At 47.6% G+C, this 15,807-nt stretch overlaps 1 protein-coding gene across 1 annotated transcript in view; it reads right to left on the reverse strand.

The window, feature by feature from the left end:
• Positions 1-1,790: 1,790 nt before the first annotated feature.
• The window catches only part of STOM (stomatin), a 31,747-nt gene continuing 17,730 nt past the window's right edge, over positions 1,791-15,807 (reverse strand). The window contains exons 5-7 of the mRNA XM_049637571.1: positions 12,430-12,633; positions 11,309-11,443; positions 1,791-3,883 (exon numbers count right to left, since the gene is read on the reverse strand). Of these exons, the coding sequence (XP_049493528.1) occupies positions 3,689-3,883; positions 11,309-11,443; positions 12,430-12,633 (534 nt within the window). The 3' untranslated portion in view covers positions 1,791-3,688. The remainder of the gene's footprint in view (positions 3,884-11,308; positions 11,444-12,429; positions 12,634-15,807) is intronic.

Below are 15,807 nucleotides of genomic sequence, written 5' to 3' on the forward strand. Positions count from 1 at the left end.
GTACAGCGTGTCTTGTCTCCCCACTGCATTCAGTCGTCGGGAGGTGTGGCTTTGGTGCACCTGTGGGGACCAGCACTCAAACCCAGCAGCTGGGGCCCCTAGTCATTTATAGTCCCCTGCAGTAGAAGTCTGGGCAAGGCGCGTCCTCACAGCTGCCATACCCTGTAACTAATCTGCCCACACCTCCCTGGCTTCCCCTGTATTCCGTTGAGTCATTCTGCTGCCCTGAACTCTTTGCAGAAATCTGCTCCTGCAGTTACCATCACGAGAGGTGCCCCTGAATGCTCCCAAAGTTGTGGGAGAGGGACTTCCTCTGTGCCCCGCTTTGTGCCCCCGGGACCCTGAATCTCTGTTCATATTCAGGGCGTCACAAAGTCCCTCTTAGCCTTTCCTGCGAACTTCTCCTAAACCTTTTCTCCATGGATGTACCAACCGGAGCAAGGAACTGCTGCGGGACAGACCCCCTTTCCTCCCCTCTCGTCTTCTGGTCTTTTCTCATGTTGCCCCTGCTTTTGTTCTGCACCACCTCCCCCAACCCCATCTCCAACCGTAAGAGACTCCCGTGCATAGGACTGTAGAACAGAAGCCAGTGTGAAGGTGTAGATGCTGGGAAGGGTGTGCATGTCTGTTTACACTGCTATTTCCAAAGCTGCTGATCACTCGGATTGCCCAGGGAGCTTTTTATGCCCCAGGGGCCCTACGTCTAGAGATTGTGATTCATTGCAGAGGTGATGAGGGAAGAGGAGAAGGAATTTTCCAGGTGAGACATGGGGGCCGGAGGGGCAGGGAGTCATCTCAGAGTGTGCAGCAAGTACAGAGGGGGTCGTGGGGGAGCAGGTGGGGAGTGCTAGGCCTCACATCGTGAGAGGTAGGCCGGGCCCACCTCAACTGCCACGCTGAGAGATTTGGACGGGATCTTGTAACTCCCACCTCACTTACCCCAAAGGGTTACTTGCAGTCAAAGCAATCACTTTGACAGATGCAAAGTCCTGGGACAAAAGCAGCATTTACAGCCTAGAGCTTCCAAGGGCCTTCCCTCAAGGCAGACGGAGTCCTGTCTGGACAAGCCAGCTCCCCTCCTGCAAACCTGTGGGAGGTCAAATTGCAGGGGACCTACCCCTGAATTCTTCATTTCTTCTACTGGCACGCAAGGTGGTTTATTAGCCAATTTCAGTTCATTGGTGGCTGTGGCCTCATAACTCTACAGTGCTCCGAAAAAGTTAGTTGCCCGGGGCAAGAGTTGCTCGGACTTCATATTTTTCTCTCAAAGTTCAACCACGTAGTTTCTCCTAACAACTTTTTCCCCCCCAAAACATGACCTTGGATTTTGTCGTCTACCATATAGAAGTCATCGTGAGGCACCATGACAGGCGACGAAAAGGCCGGCCTGGGCTTGGATCCTGTGTCTGACTTTGGGCTGGTCAATAGGTACCTGTTGTGTGCCTTGGGCCAGGCAGCCTGCAAGGCATTGGAGCTGTAACAGACCACGGGGTGACAGAAGTGAGTTCCTGTCCTGCTTGGATTCGGGCAAAGGGTGATTAAACTAGCAAAGGATTCAGGGTGTCCATGGATCTCGAACTCCCCAGGGAAAATATATGGGCAGGTGCTCCAGAAGGGGCCTAGGCGGCAGTTGGGCAACTTTAACCTCTCCGCATTTTTTGGCCCACATAAAGCACACCGAGAAGCCAATGCAGCCAGCCCGGGACCGGAGGATCACATGTGCCATTTCTGAAAAATGAAATCCACAGACACTAAATCCAGGCAGAAACAGACCCTCACCCAAAGAAAACGAGTAAAAGTGCACACTTTATTATGTACAGCATTGGAAAGGGAGGCCACGTGGAGAACACTCTTGCACCAGCGCTCATCCTGGACCCCTTTCATGCTTCCTCCCTCTCAAGCAATCTAATCCCAACCTATTGGGCTATGAATCCACAAGGCAGAGAGGCGAAGACTGGTATCTGGACATAGGGACACTCAAAGGAGCAGAAAGCACTGTTACTCTAAGCCTGAGAAGAGGTTTGCAGCCAGGATATGGGGCTGTTTCCTGGTCCTCACTGGTCGAGGGTGAGTCACCGCACAAAAGAGAGAAAATCATTAGTTAAAAAATTATAAATAGAAACGTAACTTGAGTTCCAAGTCAAAATGCTCCATATACATGTAATAAACGCAGCTGAGAACATGGATGCACGGTTCAAGGTTTTCTAAAATAAGCTTGGAAATGGGCGATCGGGGAGGGGACATTCACAGTCTGGGACAGACAGAGGGATGCAGCTAAGGACCAATATGAAGGGTGGCTCTGGGTAAGGAAGCTGCCATTCCCAAGACCTCTCTAGGTGAACTCAGAGCCACGAGGAGAAAGTGGTTTAAGTGTCACCAGCCAGGTTGTCGGACCAACAGGAAGAATGCCAGGTTGCTCAGATTCACGGGCATTTGCAAAATTCACAGGCGTTTGCAAAAGGCTTCCTACCATTGTGGAACAAGGAACTGGGTAGGAGGGGCCGCCCACTTCCTCTCTGGGCACTGACCACACGTGATAGAAAAGGAGGACTCGGCAAACTAAAAAAAAAACAAAAAAACCCTCCATCTATATATCTTAAGTCTGACAGTGTCTTCCCAAGCTCATTGGTTATTATGTGCCCAATATATTGTGAATTCCTCATAATATTTAATGAATGGGCCTGGTAACCAAGATATTTCACAGTGTACGATAGTTAATAGCATGCAGACAATAAAAGAGAATTGCTTTACCTATTTTTTAAAAAAAGGATTAGTCCTTAAGCCATTCAAATGGGTATACAAAGAATTGTGTATAGAACTTAGAGAACATTTTATTTAAAAATCAGAACTATTTAGAACTTGAAATATGAAAATAGGCAAAAGTGAGGAAAAAGCACTTTTGTGACAAGTATTTAGCTGGTTTGAAAGACCACAGAGGAATCACTGAGTCATAAAGAGGCTAAAAGAAGTTTAAAAGAAAGGGAGAACTATTCTTATTATTCTTAAAGGATCTTTGTGATAGTAGATTTAGAAGTCTTTCAAGGGTTAAGATCATCTTTTTCACTGACCTTGACCATTTCCTCCAGTGTTGACACGTATAGGCACGAAAATGCCAACTCTCAAGTGAGGATTATTTTGAAACGTGGTCTGGGCTTAGAAAGTAAACGGATGTTAGGAACATTTCCTTAAGATTCCCCGGAGGTAAGGCACATATGGCCCAGAGAAGCTGGTTGTAGCCTAAGGTCACTGCTTTCTGCAAAGCATTTGTCCAGCCAGGGTGCCGAGTGGTGGTTATAACCTGTTTTCTTGCCTTTGGTCTGGCTGCAGAACGACCCAGGGAAAGTCAAAAGAAGGGGGATTTAGCCTATTACCTAATGATCTAAACATATGAACTTTAAATATTTTAAAAGAGTTAAGAAATGATCGAAATGATCTTACAGATCACCAGTTGCCAACCCCCTCCCCACACCCCTTCTCTTTCTCAGTATTTACAAGCCAACAATCCTCATCTGTATCTGTTGCTAGGATCACTACACATTCTAAGCACCTCGCAGTCAACGTACGGAAAAGGAAAGGAAGGAGGAATAGTCAAGGTCCCGCCCTACTCTCTCCTTACAGGTTAAAGGCTGATTTGGTCCCCACTCTACCCTGGAAGGGAAGGGCGCGTCTCTGCGTTGGCCTCTGTGGCTCACTTCTTTGCCCCCACGATGCCTTGCAACATGTCTATGGGCAGGGGGAAGACGATCGTGGAGTTTTTCTCAGCAGCAATGGTGGTCAGTGTCTGGAGGTACCGCAGCTGAAGGGCCGCGGGAGACTCAGTGATGACCATGGAGGCTTCTTTCAGAGCCCTGGATGCGTTCATTTCTCCCTCGGCTGCAATGACCTATGGAACAGGAGGAGGGAGTGGTCAGACTGGAGAAAATACAGGTGTCAAGGGGCAGTCTTCAAACCAGGGTGTGCACACAAAGCCTTCTCCAGGAATGCGCCAGAATAGTTTTAAGGAAATCCATTTCCGGTTACCCCATTTCCGTATGTCCTTTTTCCTATGTCTGATTTGCCTGACTATGTGCCTGAGATCGAGACATCGTCTTTTACTGTGGCTTTTCTTGCATGCTTCAGGGGACCGAACAGAGGGGCAACTCAAAATAGGGGTTGAGAAAGTGACTAGTGAATGGACACAAATCCTTTTGCAAGTCACATGAATTTCCAGTTATTTATTTAGAGAGAGAGACAGAGAGAGAGAGAGACAGAGACAGAGAGAGAGAATCTTCAGCAGGCTCTACACCCAGCCCAGTGCCCAACATGGGGCTTGATCTCAACACTGTGAGCTCATGACCTGAGCCAAAATCAAGAATCAGACGCTCAACCGACTGAGCCACCCAGGCGTTCAATTTCCAGTTGTTTGATTTTAAAGAAAGGACAGAGGACCTTATGGAACTGAAAGCTGATGACCATTAAACATATTTTTAAATGAAAGATCACTGTATGATTTTTAGCACGTAATTCAGACACAGTATGAAGGACTGCATGGCATGACTTTAAACACAACTTTGATCTCCACCTACTTATTTATGTAAACAAAAGTTCTCAGTCCTTAGAGGTACAGAAATGAAAAGTTAACACTAGAACTGATGGTTAATCTTGTCTCATTCTGGCAATACGTGAGGGCCAGCTGCAAACACAGGAATTCTTTATCTTGTTAAGATAAGCATTTCTTCTTTTTCTTTCTTTCTTTCTTTCTTTCTTTCTTTCTTTCCTCTTTCTTTCTTTCTATCTTCTTTCTTTCTTTCTTTCTTTCTTTCCAGCTTACCATAAATAAATAAATAAATAGATAAATAAATAAAAGATAAGCATTTCTAGTTAAAGAAAAAAATTATTTGGGAGAAATTCTGCAACATTTAAATGCCTTATTTGTAGTCACAGGAAATGTTTAAAATATTAATTTTAACTTCAGTACTAGGGATGCCTGGGTGGCTCAGTCAGTTAAGCGTCCGACTCTTGATTTCGGCTCAGGTCATGATCTCACGGTTGGTGGGCTTGAGCCCCATCAAGGGCTTTGTGATGACGGCAAGGGGCCTGCTGGGGATTCTCTCTCTCCCTCTCTACCCCTCCCCTGAACGTGCTCACTCTCTCTCTCTCTCTCAAAATAAATAAACTTAAAAAAAAAAACCCACTTCAATGCTAAATGTGTTGCGGTAGGAGTAATAAAGTAATTCATGACAAAATATATTGTATTAGGAAAAGACTCCATGAGGAGGCAGAGTGGAAATACAAGTTCAAGGAGAAAAGAAAAGGGACAATGAAACATGCCTATTGAAAGAGCTTATTTACGTATTTTAAACAGATGATGGAATCATTATGTTGTTTGAATTTCACTGGATACACTGAAATGAGTGATGTGAAGTTTTAATTAATTAATTTTTTTAAAGTTTATTTATTTTTTTAGTAATCTCTGTACCCAACCTGGGGCTCAAACTCATGACCCCAAGATCAGGAGTTGTGTGTTCCTCCAACCGAGCCAGCCAGGTGCCCCAGTCGGTTAAGCATCTGACTCTGGATTTCGGCTCAGGTCACGATCTCACAATTCGTGAGTTTGAGCCCCACGTTGGGCTCCTTGCTGACAGCGCAGAGCCTGCTTGGGATTCTCTCTCTCTCTCTCTCTCTCTCTCTCTCTCTCTCTCTCCCCCTCTCTCTCTGCCCCTCCCCTGCTCACTCTCTCTCTCTCTCAAAAATAAACACTTAAAATAAAATGTCAATATTTAAAACATGTCAGATTATACGCTTAGCCAAGTATATAAATTCAAATGAAAATTTTCACATGTCTACTTAAAATGTGTGATGGGACATATAGTTTGTCTAAATTCCTCTTGAGGTTACATGGGCATAAAAGTGTGAACATCACTGGGGTCGGGGAGAAAAGCAGGGGCTTTAGAGTGGGACAGGCTTGTACTCAAATTCCAAACCTAACCCTCACCAGCTGAGTGTCCTCAGAGAGGTTATTTAACATTCTGAGCTCTGGTTTCTTACTCTTAAAATGGGATAGTATCTGTCTTTTAGGGCCATTGTGAGGAAGACAGAAAGGTACGTTAAGTGTGAAATGTATAAACAGAGGCTATCATATAGGAAAGGCATGTGGGACGTCAAGACCTGGTTTTTGAATCCAGCTATGCCTTAATGTATAAAGAATTCAGAAGCCAATCAAGGCGGTGAGTCACTCTTACTCCATAATCCTAGAAGAGGGCGTGAAGATACCATGCTCACTAAGCTTAACGGCGCAGTTCCAACTGGGTTGTTTTCACAGGGATCTCAAAATATTCATGGTTCAGAATACTCCCATGAATATCCAAGTTGAACACGATAGTCTCCCGACCAGTGGAGTTTCATTCACTTCTAGAGTAAATGCTGGGAGCCGCCTAGGGGTCGAGCCCTGTGCAGTAGCTGGGGAAGAGAGTGCACCCCCTTGCCTCCTTTGGCTCCCGGTCAAGCAGGGGAGATAGACATGGGAACGGATCACTTCATTCCAGTGTGAGAAATGTAGACGGACAGGTACAAGGCACAGGGCCAGCACTCAGCAAAGCAGGCTTTGCAGAACACGAGCTGATGAGATTATGGAAGTTGAATAGGACAGGATGAAAGCTTTGTCGTTTGGCCACAGATGAAGAAGAATACTTCAGGCAGCACACACGTCAAGGTACCAAGGTTTTAAAAAGCTGGTATATTCCAGAAAAGTCTAAGTGGCCGAATGCAGTGTGAGGCAGAGGAGAGGCTGGGGTGTTTCGTCTGCAGTCCGGAGGCAGAGGGAAGCTGCTGAACAGTTTTGAGCAAGGAACCTCATCAGATCCAGTTGGAGAAAACACACAGACAGATGTCAGAGGATGGATGAGAAGAGGAGACACTGAGAGCTGCTAACAGGACGGCCTCAGAGTGACTGGTGCGACTGGCTGGTAATGGGGATGTGGGGTTGGAGGGGGAAACGGGCCGGGGGCGGTGCTTTTCAGGAGAGTCAGCAGTTTGGAGGCTGGCTGGGTATGGGGAGGAAGAGGAACAGAGGCTGAGCCGTGGGTTTCTAGGTTTCGGTTGCCTGGGGGGTGCCATTAGGTGAGACGGGTGATACAGGATATGGTGTCACTGAGAGAAGGCACTCAGTTTAGAGGATAAAAACCTTAGTTTGTCAAGATACCCAGAATGTCCTACCTAGGTCTGTGAGAGGGGGCACGCCAGGTGCCCTCAAAAAGATGCACGTAACCGTGTGCTCCAAGGCAAACCCTGTACGTACGGAATGCAAAACAAGCTCCTGCCCGAGAACGGCAGGCTCTGGCTTTTTCCACGTCATCTCAGAGGTCCAATTAGGCACTTTGTTTTTGGTCTGGTGATGGACCGGCTGCAGAGATATCTAATCTCCCACTACTGTCAATATACGAGCTCTTGGCCGAGAAGCCAGACCCACCAGACTAGGCACACGGGCTGTTAACAGGAAAGCTGGTCTGAGGACGCTGCCCAAGATGTGAAGGCGGTAACCACCGGCTCGGTCTGAACACAGGCCGCGTAGATGCCATGAATCGGCCCTCAGAAGGCAAAGCAAGATGCCTGTGGCGGTGTGGGGCTTCTGCCAATGCCCAGCAACCCCACGTTGATCCCCACTTCCATGTTTACAGACCGTCCCTTGACAACCAGCCATTTTCAGGTCTGTGAGGTTGGTACTGTTGTCCCCTTCTGTAGCCCAGGCGGGCTGGCCCGCGAAGGGCAGAGAAAAGGGATCTGCATCCCTCTACTCCACCTTCTCAATGAATAGAGGATGAGACCCAGGAATGTGCACCCGAAAGCACGTGGCAGGCATTTTTCTGAGAGTTCTGAGCGAGGAAATCAGGATGGACGCAAGTGTAAAAGGTATCACATTTCAAGTCATTAAGAGCTGGTCTAAAACATTGAATAGGAGGTCCGACTAACACACGGTCAAGCTTGTGGGAGAATCTTTTGTGCTCCTTTCTCTCAAACCATGTTTGCCAGCACTTTCATGTTCATTCTCTTCAGGGCATGGTGTTCCTTCGTGTGAACAAAGCACACTTTATGCATTCAACCACAAGGGACCTGTGGGCAGTTTCCAGGTTGAGGTAATACAAAGTGCTGCTGTGAACATTCTAGTACACGCCTTGTGTGTTTTGGTAAACACACAAGTGCATTTCTGTTGGATACACACTGCCAGACAGTTTTCCAAAATGGTGGTACCAAATCTGTGGTCTCACTAACAAAACAGGAGTATGAGTTCTTCCCTCGTCCACACTTGGCTCTTTTCTTTTTAGCCATCCTGGTAGATGTCTAGTGTGGCGTCTGCTTGTGATTTGAATTTGCATTTCCCTGATGGCTATGTAACGGAAATTCCTTCAGAGAGGAATTTCTCTCTGAAGGCTCTTAATCGATAGGCTCTCTTACCCTTTTCTTTCACAATTTATTTGTTGAAGAAATGGACTCCCTACTTTCCACGAGAACCTGACTGTACCATTTTGAATATATAAGCCTTATGGTTGTTGCAGGGTTACTGTGTTTTACAGAAAGGATAGACTCCTTGTGATTCGATGTGTTCACCCTAATCTTAAAGACAGATACTGCCCAGGTCCACGAGACTGTTCCAGATGATCCCTACAGTCTCATCCAGGTGGAGCACAGTCATTCAGAATTCTAACCGGCTTCCTTCATCTCTTCCCATTGTTATAAGGACTTCTCTTTCCTAACTGGTGAAAGCACTTGCCCAAGGGGCTTAGTCCGTCATGGAAAGTCCAGAGGAGCCAGAGGGGCATTCTGATTTCCACTGCCACTAATCGACTGTGTGACCTTGAGGAAAATCACATGAATTTTCTGGGCTCAATCTTTTCATCTGAATAGTGGGATGGCAAATAAGTTTCATTTTTAGGGCCAAGGCCAAGCAGTTGAGGACTGTTACCTGAAGGGCAACAGAAGGGTTCTGAGGTCAAGCCTAAGCTCAGCGGAAAACAGTGCTGTGCTTGCTTCCCGGCAGGGGAACAGGAAGGCTTGCTTCCCGGCAGCCTCTGGACCAGGTTATCTGTCAGCTTCAGAAGATAATCTCTAAGGACCCTTCAGGCCCTGACATTCTAAGTAGTCTCTTCAGTATGGCTTGGAATGGGGCTGTTGGTTAATGACGTAATCTAGATAAAAGCGATTCCTGTTTTTCAAAATACCAGTTCGATTATAGTAGGGTGTATTTAATGTTACCAGAAATACCACTGAGTCTTCTCAATGTGATGGCAGTACTGGAGGTTCCACAGAATTACCAGGTTGCCCTCATGAGCATCAATTATCACATTAGGAAAAGCTAACAATTCTGGTTAGTAGAAAATTCTGGGTATAGTGTCAAAGGAGCTGCTGTTGTATTTGATGCTGGCTAAGAAATTATAGTCCCCAATGTGTGGCTTAAAGGGCATCCTACTAGAAGGGCAGGGCTCTGTGCTTAGTCAATTATCACCAGCTACTACTATTTTCTTTCTTAAAAAAAAAATTTTTTTTAATGTTTATTTATTTTTGAGGCGGGGGGAGGGGCAGAGAGAGAGGGAGCCACAGAATCCAAAGCAGACTCCAGGCTCTGAGCTTTCAGCACGGGGCCCCACGTGGGGCTCAAACTCATGAACTGTAAGATCGTGACCTGAGCTGAAGTTGGGACAGTTAACCGACTGAGCCCCCAGGTGCCCTTATTACTATTTCCTAACAACAACAATGGCTTGGTCTGCCCCTTGTGTCTTGGGAGATCTGTCAAGTCCACAGCAACCCCTCCGATGAAGACTGGCCCTCTTCCTTCACCCATTCACAGGCAAAGGGCTGTGGAACTTAATATCTGAGTTTGCCCTTTTTTTAAAAAAGTGTTCTTAATGTTTATTTATTTTTGAGAGAGAGAGAGAGACCGGAAGGAGCGCAGAGAGAGAAAGAGACAGAGTCCGAAGTAGTAGGCTCTGAGCCATCAGCACAGAGCCTGACGTGGGGCTCGAACCCACAAACCGTGAGATCATGACCTGAGCTGAAGTCAGACGCTTAACTGACTGAGCCACCCAGGCGCCCCCTGAATTTGCCCTTTTGACCAAACTTGGGCCAAAGAGAATCTCTCTGCTATGAATCTGGAATCAAGGCGGGTCTGTCCCCTTCAGTGTTCAGCTGAGGGAGGTGTGTGAACTTGAGAGTTGACTCTGCCCTCCAGCTGTCAGCAGTGAGATGAGGCCCAGGAGATGGAATGATTAGCTCCCTTTGGTCTTGACCACACTGCAGTCCCTGGCTCCATTTCTGATGGGACTTGACTCTACTTCCCATCCTTGGGTTTGGCGAGATATCCCTGTGTCCTTATGAATTAGCTCCAGAGACCCTCTTTCCTAGGTTAGATTAATAGATATTTCCTCAACACTTCTCCTATGGGGCACGCACCCATGTGGGCTCAAGAAGCAGGCAGGGATGGTGATGACAAGAAGGAGGGGGAAAAGCAGACATGAGAGGAGTGAAAAAAAGAAGAGGACAGAGAGGAAGAGGGAACAGTAAGAAGGAAGAAGCTCCTGAGAAAAGACAGAATGAAAGAGAAGACAAAAATAGGCAAGGATGAGCTCAGGCCATGATCTCACGGTTCGTGAGTTCAAGCCCTGCGTTGGGTTCCACGCTGCTTGGGATTCTCTCTCTCTCCCTCTCTTTCTACCCCTATCCCGCATGCACTGTCACTCTCTCTCTCTCAAAATAAATAAACTTCAAAAACGAAGACAGGGAAGGAACAAATGGTAGGCACATGGACCGGACTGTCCACTTGCTCTAAGCCAGAACTGTTCCTTTGTCCTTAGTGGGGGACTCGGAGCATGAAGTATGAGACATGGCAGGGCGGGGGGGGGGGGGGGGGGGGGGACACGCAGTCACAGAAGAATGACATGGCTCTGTACACACTGACGGGCTCACAGGATGATGTTAAGTGAAAGGATCAAGGAACAGAACGATACGTGGGTGTGACCATGCTTACGCAAAATAAGCCGGCAATCTAACACCCTAGTCAAATAAAACCCGGGTGTATATGCTAAGCTGTCATGAGCGGTGGCCCCTTGGGGGGCTTGTGGCTTGAAGTGATAGGGAGGCTTTCAACTTGGCTAAACCCGTTAAGATTATTTCCATTTTTATAACAACCATGCTTTCCTTAAAAAGAAAACTCCACAGGCAAAGCAAACTGAAAGAAAAAAAGAGAAAGAAAGAAAAGAAAAGAGAAAAACAAAGAAAAAAAGAGAAAAGAAAAGAAAAGAGAAGAGAAGAAAAGGAAAGAAAAGGAAAGGGCGGTTACCTTGGCTCGGGCCTCCCGAGATGCCTCCGCCTCTGCAGCCATCGCCCTCTGGAGCTGCACAGGCAGCTTCACGTCCTTAATTTCCACGCGCTCCACCTTTATTCCCCAGTCGTCCGTGGCGTCATCCAGGGTACACTGTCAGGAAGAGAGAAGGCAAGCCAGGAATGCTCAGCCCAGCCCAGAGGCCTACGGTAGAGCACTGGGGTCTAGAGCAGACAGGGCGCTGGGGGAGAGCCGGGAGAGAGCTTACTTCTCCTGCGCTGGATGGAAGGCTGAGCTAGGGGCTGGGTCCCAGGGAGCTGATCCTGATTCTATTCCTAAGAAGCTCATGCAGAGGTTGGCGAACTTTTCCTGCCAGGGCCAGACAGTGATCGTTTACTTTCAGTGTCTGTTGCAACTGTGAACTGTGCCGATGTAGGTCAAAAACAGCTGTGGACAATACCTAAGCCAATGGGAGTGGCTGTATCCCAATAAAACTTTACTGATAGAAACAGGTGGCCAGCTGGCTCCTGATCTAATAGGACTCCACGTAAGCCACATTACTTCCTCCTGCTTCAACTTGGTCCCTTTACCATGGGTGGAATGAAATCCTACTTCCTGTCTCATATGGTGGCTGTGGACATCAGGTAAGGTCACAGATTTTACACACCATGACACTGATACAAGTAACAAGATCTCAGGTTAGAGTGCTTTATCTTTGTTGAGCAAGTCAGGTTTAATTTGTAATCTATTACCCAAGTAAGACTGGAAAGCACAGGAGTTCCAAGGGAAGTCATGGGACCCACACGAGAATTTAACAATACCCGCACTGTCTTGCAGAACGGCCTCTGGATTATTATGCTCAAGACAAAGGTTAAAGACTAATTCTCGGGAAACAAAACAAAACTACACTGAAGGGAATAAAAAAAAACGATGCATGCATCTGAGCTATTAACCCATGAGCTTTCTGTGTGAAAAATATTCCCTTCCACCAAATCAAGTTTGAGAAAACCTTTCTACGAGGGGAAGAAGGCAGGCCAGTGATCCCCCAGTTGGAATGAGTAAAAAGCTGTCAAACAACCAATGACCCTTTGCTTCATCTTTTGATTTCTGGTGGGTATCAGCCCCGGCACACGCCTCACCTGCATGTTGTGTGCAATTTCTTCCCTGTCAGACAGGATCTGAGAGAGGTTCTTGGTGCCCAGAACGTTCCTCAGAGTCGTTTGTGCCAAAAGACGGGTTGCGGAGTCGGCGTTGGTGATATTTGCCACGGCCAGAGTTGCGTTCTGAACGCGGTAATAGACCACGCCATCCACACTAATGGTCACGGAATCCTTAGTGAGGATCTGTAACAGAAAGGGAGCGATTGCACACCGGCCGACCAACTCCTTCTTTAAGATGACTGCAAGGAATGTTGTTCTATGGAACATCTTGAACACTGGCCGATTTTCTTTAGTAAGCCCTATCGACTCAATGTCTGTGTTCCCTCATCATTCAGACGCGGAGGCCCCAGCCCCAACATGATGGCATTAGGAGGCGGGGCCTTCGGGACGCCCATCAGGTCACGAGGGTTGAACCCTCACGGCCATCTAGGATCTAGGAAGTGGACACTCCTCAGCCCCCGAGTCCAGCCTCCAGGACTGTGAGTAAGAAATCCTGCTGCTCCTGAGCCACCAATCTGTGGGGTTTGGTTGGAGCAGCCCGGATGGACTAAGACAACAGAGCGTCAGGAAGTGAAGTGTGTATTTAGAATTTTAATAAAATACATTCACTTATTCCTTAATTCCATTAATTCATTCAGTTAGTCAACAAATACTGAGATACCGCTCAGCAGCAGGCACTGTTCCTTCAAAGCGGACGGGGAATGAAGGGAGACTTTATGGGACAAAGGAAGGACACTTGTAGGTGGCCGGGGTGGTGTGTGAGCTGTGTCTTCAAGGAAGAAATAACATTTTTTTTTAAATTTTTAAATTAGAAAAATTTTTTTATTTTATAAAATTGTTTTAATGTTTATTTATTTTTGAGAGAGAGACAGAATGTGAGCAGGCGAGGGGCAGAGAGAGAGGGAGACGCAGAATCTGAAGCGGGCTCCAGGGTCCGAGCTGTCGGCACAGAGCCCGATGTGGGGCTCGAACTCACGAACCGTGAGATCATGACCTGAGCCGAAGTTGGATGCTTAACCGAGTGAGCCACCGAGGCACCCTTTACATTTTTTATTTCAGAGAGAGAGAGAGAGAGAGAGAGTATGAGCAGGGGAGAGTAGTGGAGAGCAGGGGGGAGGGAGAGAGAAAGGGGGGGGGGAGAGAGAGAGAGAGAGAGAGAGAGAGAGAGAGAGAGAGAGAGAATCCCAAGCAGGCCCCACACTCAGTGCCGATGCAGGGCTCGATCTCACGACCCTGGAATCGAGCCAAAATCATGAGACGGACGCTCAACTAACTGAGCCACCCAGGCAACCTGAAATAACAATTTTCTGAGGGTGGCATGAGAGCATCCAAGGCAGAGACAATAATGCATGAAACGGCACAGAGCCATGGCACAGCCTAGGTTTGCTGAGCTATATATATATAAGTAGCACAGCATTGCTAGAACAAAAAGTGAATGGGGGACGTTGTTACAGGGGGAGATCAGGGTACAGACTCACTTTGTAGCACGCTCCATGAAGATGCTTACAAGCACAGAATTTGCCAATGCTCCTTCCTACCACCTTCAGGGCAGCACCTTAGTTTGGTGTAGGCGTCCTCTGACTGCTGGCCCTTTGGCCTCACTCCGTCCCACGCCCCCCTGCACACCCTACACAGGACAAGGTGTGCGTCCCACATGCGCCACGTTGCGTGTCCCAGGGCCTTCGTGCAGGTGTCCCCTCTGCTTGGATGTCCTCTCCCCTCTCTCTCCCGCATGCCATGAGACTGGCACATTGTTACTCATCACTCAAGACACAGCTCAAGTGTCTTCTCCTCTGTGAACCTTGCCAGACGGGGCAGACTTAAACACTTTCCCCTTTGCGCTTTGCAAAGCGCTTTGCAAATACTGCCCCTTTGCAGCGGCCAGTATTGCTGACCTACATCACGGCTTCTCTGCTGGACTAGGCGTTTCTTAAGAGTAGTCTGTCTTTGTATCGCAAGCACTGGCAGAGGGATGGATCCACGGCAGGGGGTGAATAAATGCGAGATGACCTGAAACGTGATCCTGGGAATTTAGTGATTGGTGCCGGGGCTCTACCCCGCTTTGCTTTGTGACCCTAGTGAGGCTCTTAAACTGCTTGACCTAGAGATTCCTCATTTGTGAGATGGGGCTAATTACACTGCCCAATTCTGTGCAAGTTTCTTTGAAGAGCTGGTAAGATGTTTGTGAATGAAGCTCTTTGGAAAGTGTAAAGGGGGGAGTCTGCGTACCTCTGTCTGTTAAGCTCCCGATTCGATTCTGGCTCAGGTCATGATCTCAAGGTTCAGGAGTCCGGGCCCTGCCTCGGTCTCTGGGCTGACAGCTCTGGAGCCTGCTTGGAATTCTCTCTCTCTCTCCCCCCTGCCCCCGCCCCTCTCTCTCTCTGCCCCTCCCCTGCTCTATCAAAAATAAATACATAAACTTACAAAAAAAAAGTGCAAAGAGCTATGTAAACGGCAAGTGATAACAACTAACGGTATTATATAGCTGTTTAGTCCCTGCTAGGCAGGAAAGCGGTAATCCTTTTTCTGATAATCTAAAAATACTTCTAATAGTATATTACCATCTTGCATGAAAATTAATCAGTTCCCATGATGTGATGGGAAAATGTGTATCATTTCTAAACCATTTCTTGCCCTCGTGACTCTGCCACAGCCAGAGCTTTCTAAAGCTGCCGCCTCTCTTCCTACTGTTTATTGTAGGCAGAGTATTTATCTTCCTTCACATGAAGTTCACAGGGGATCGGAAAAAGGACTGCTCGCCAAGTTCCAATCTGCTCTGCATTCAGCAGCTCGCAAGAGAGAAGACAGCAGCTGGAAGGCAGAGGCTTACAGCAAGCCGGCCAGCTGCCCATGATGTTTACAGAGGAAAATGCCAGGACTCCCAGCTACCCTGAAAGGGGCTCCTTCTGAGAGCCGATCCTCCCTGAGACATGGGAATCCGTGCAGAGAATACAGCACAGCTCCCAGCCTTGTTCTGGTGGGTAAAAGCGATTCCTGGTGTTCCTACGTATGTGTGGATTACAAAGTCTGACCTCACCCACTACTTGGATCAGTACCAGCAAGGAGGTTCCTGGGCTGGTCTCTGGATTTGGGAAAAAGAGAAAGCAATGAGGCCGGGCTCCACCGCCCTGCTGAGTAGCTGGCCTTTGGCCAGGAGACACTTGACATATTCTTCTATCCCTCCCTTCATCCTACTTTCAGGCTTTCTGTCTACAAAGGTTAGGATGCCTCCCTGGACATGTGGACCAGGCTAGCTATCACTAGGTCACAGGCCAGGATGGAGCTAATGTGGATTGCATTTAGCATGCAGCGGTGGGAGAAGCATGAGGCGAGGACCCCAAAAAGCTAGATATTGGT

Source organism: Panthera uncia, chromosome D4 (assembly GCF_023721935.1).
Source record: "Panthera uncia isolate 11264 chromosome D4, Puncia_PCG_1.0, whole genome shotgun sequence".
Taxonomy (NCBI): domain Eukaryota; kingdom Metazoa; phylum Chordata; class Mammalia; order Carnivora; family Felidae; genus Panthera; species Panthera uncia.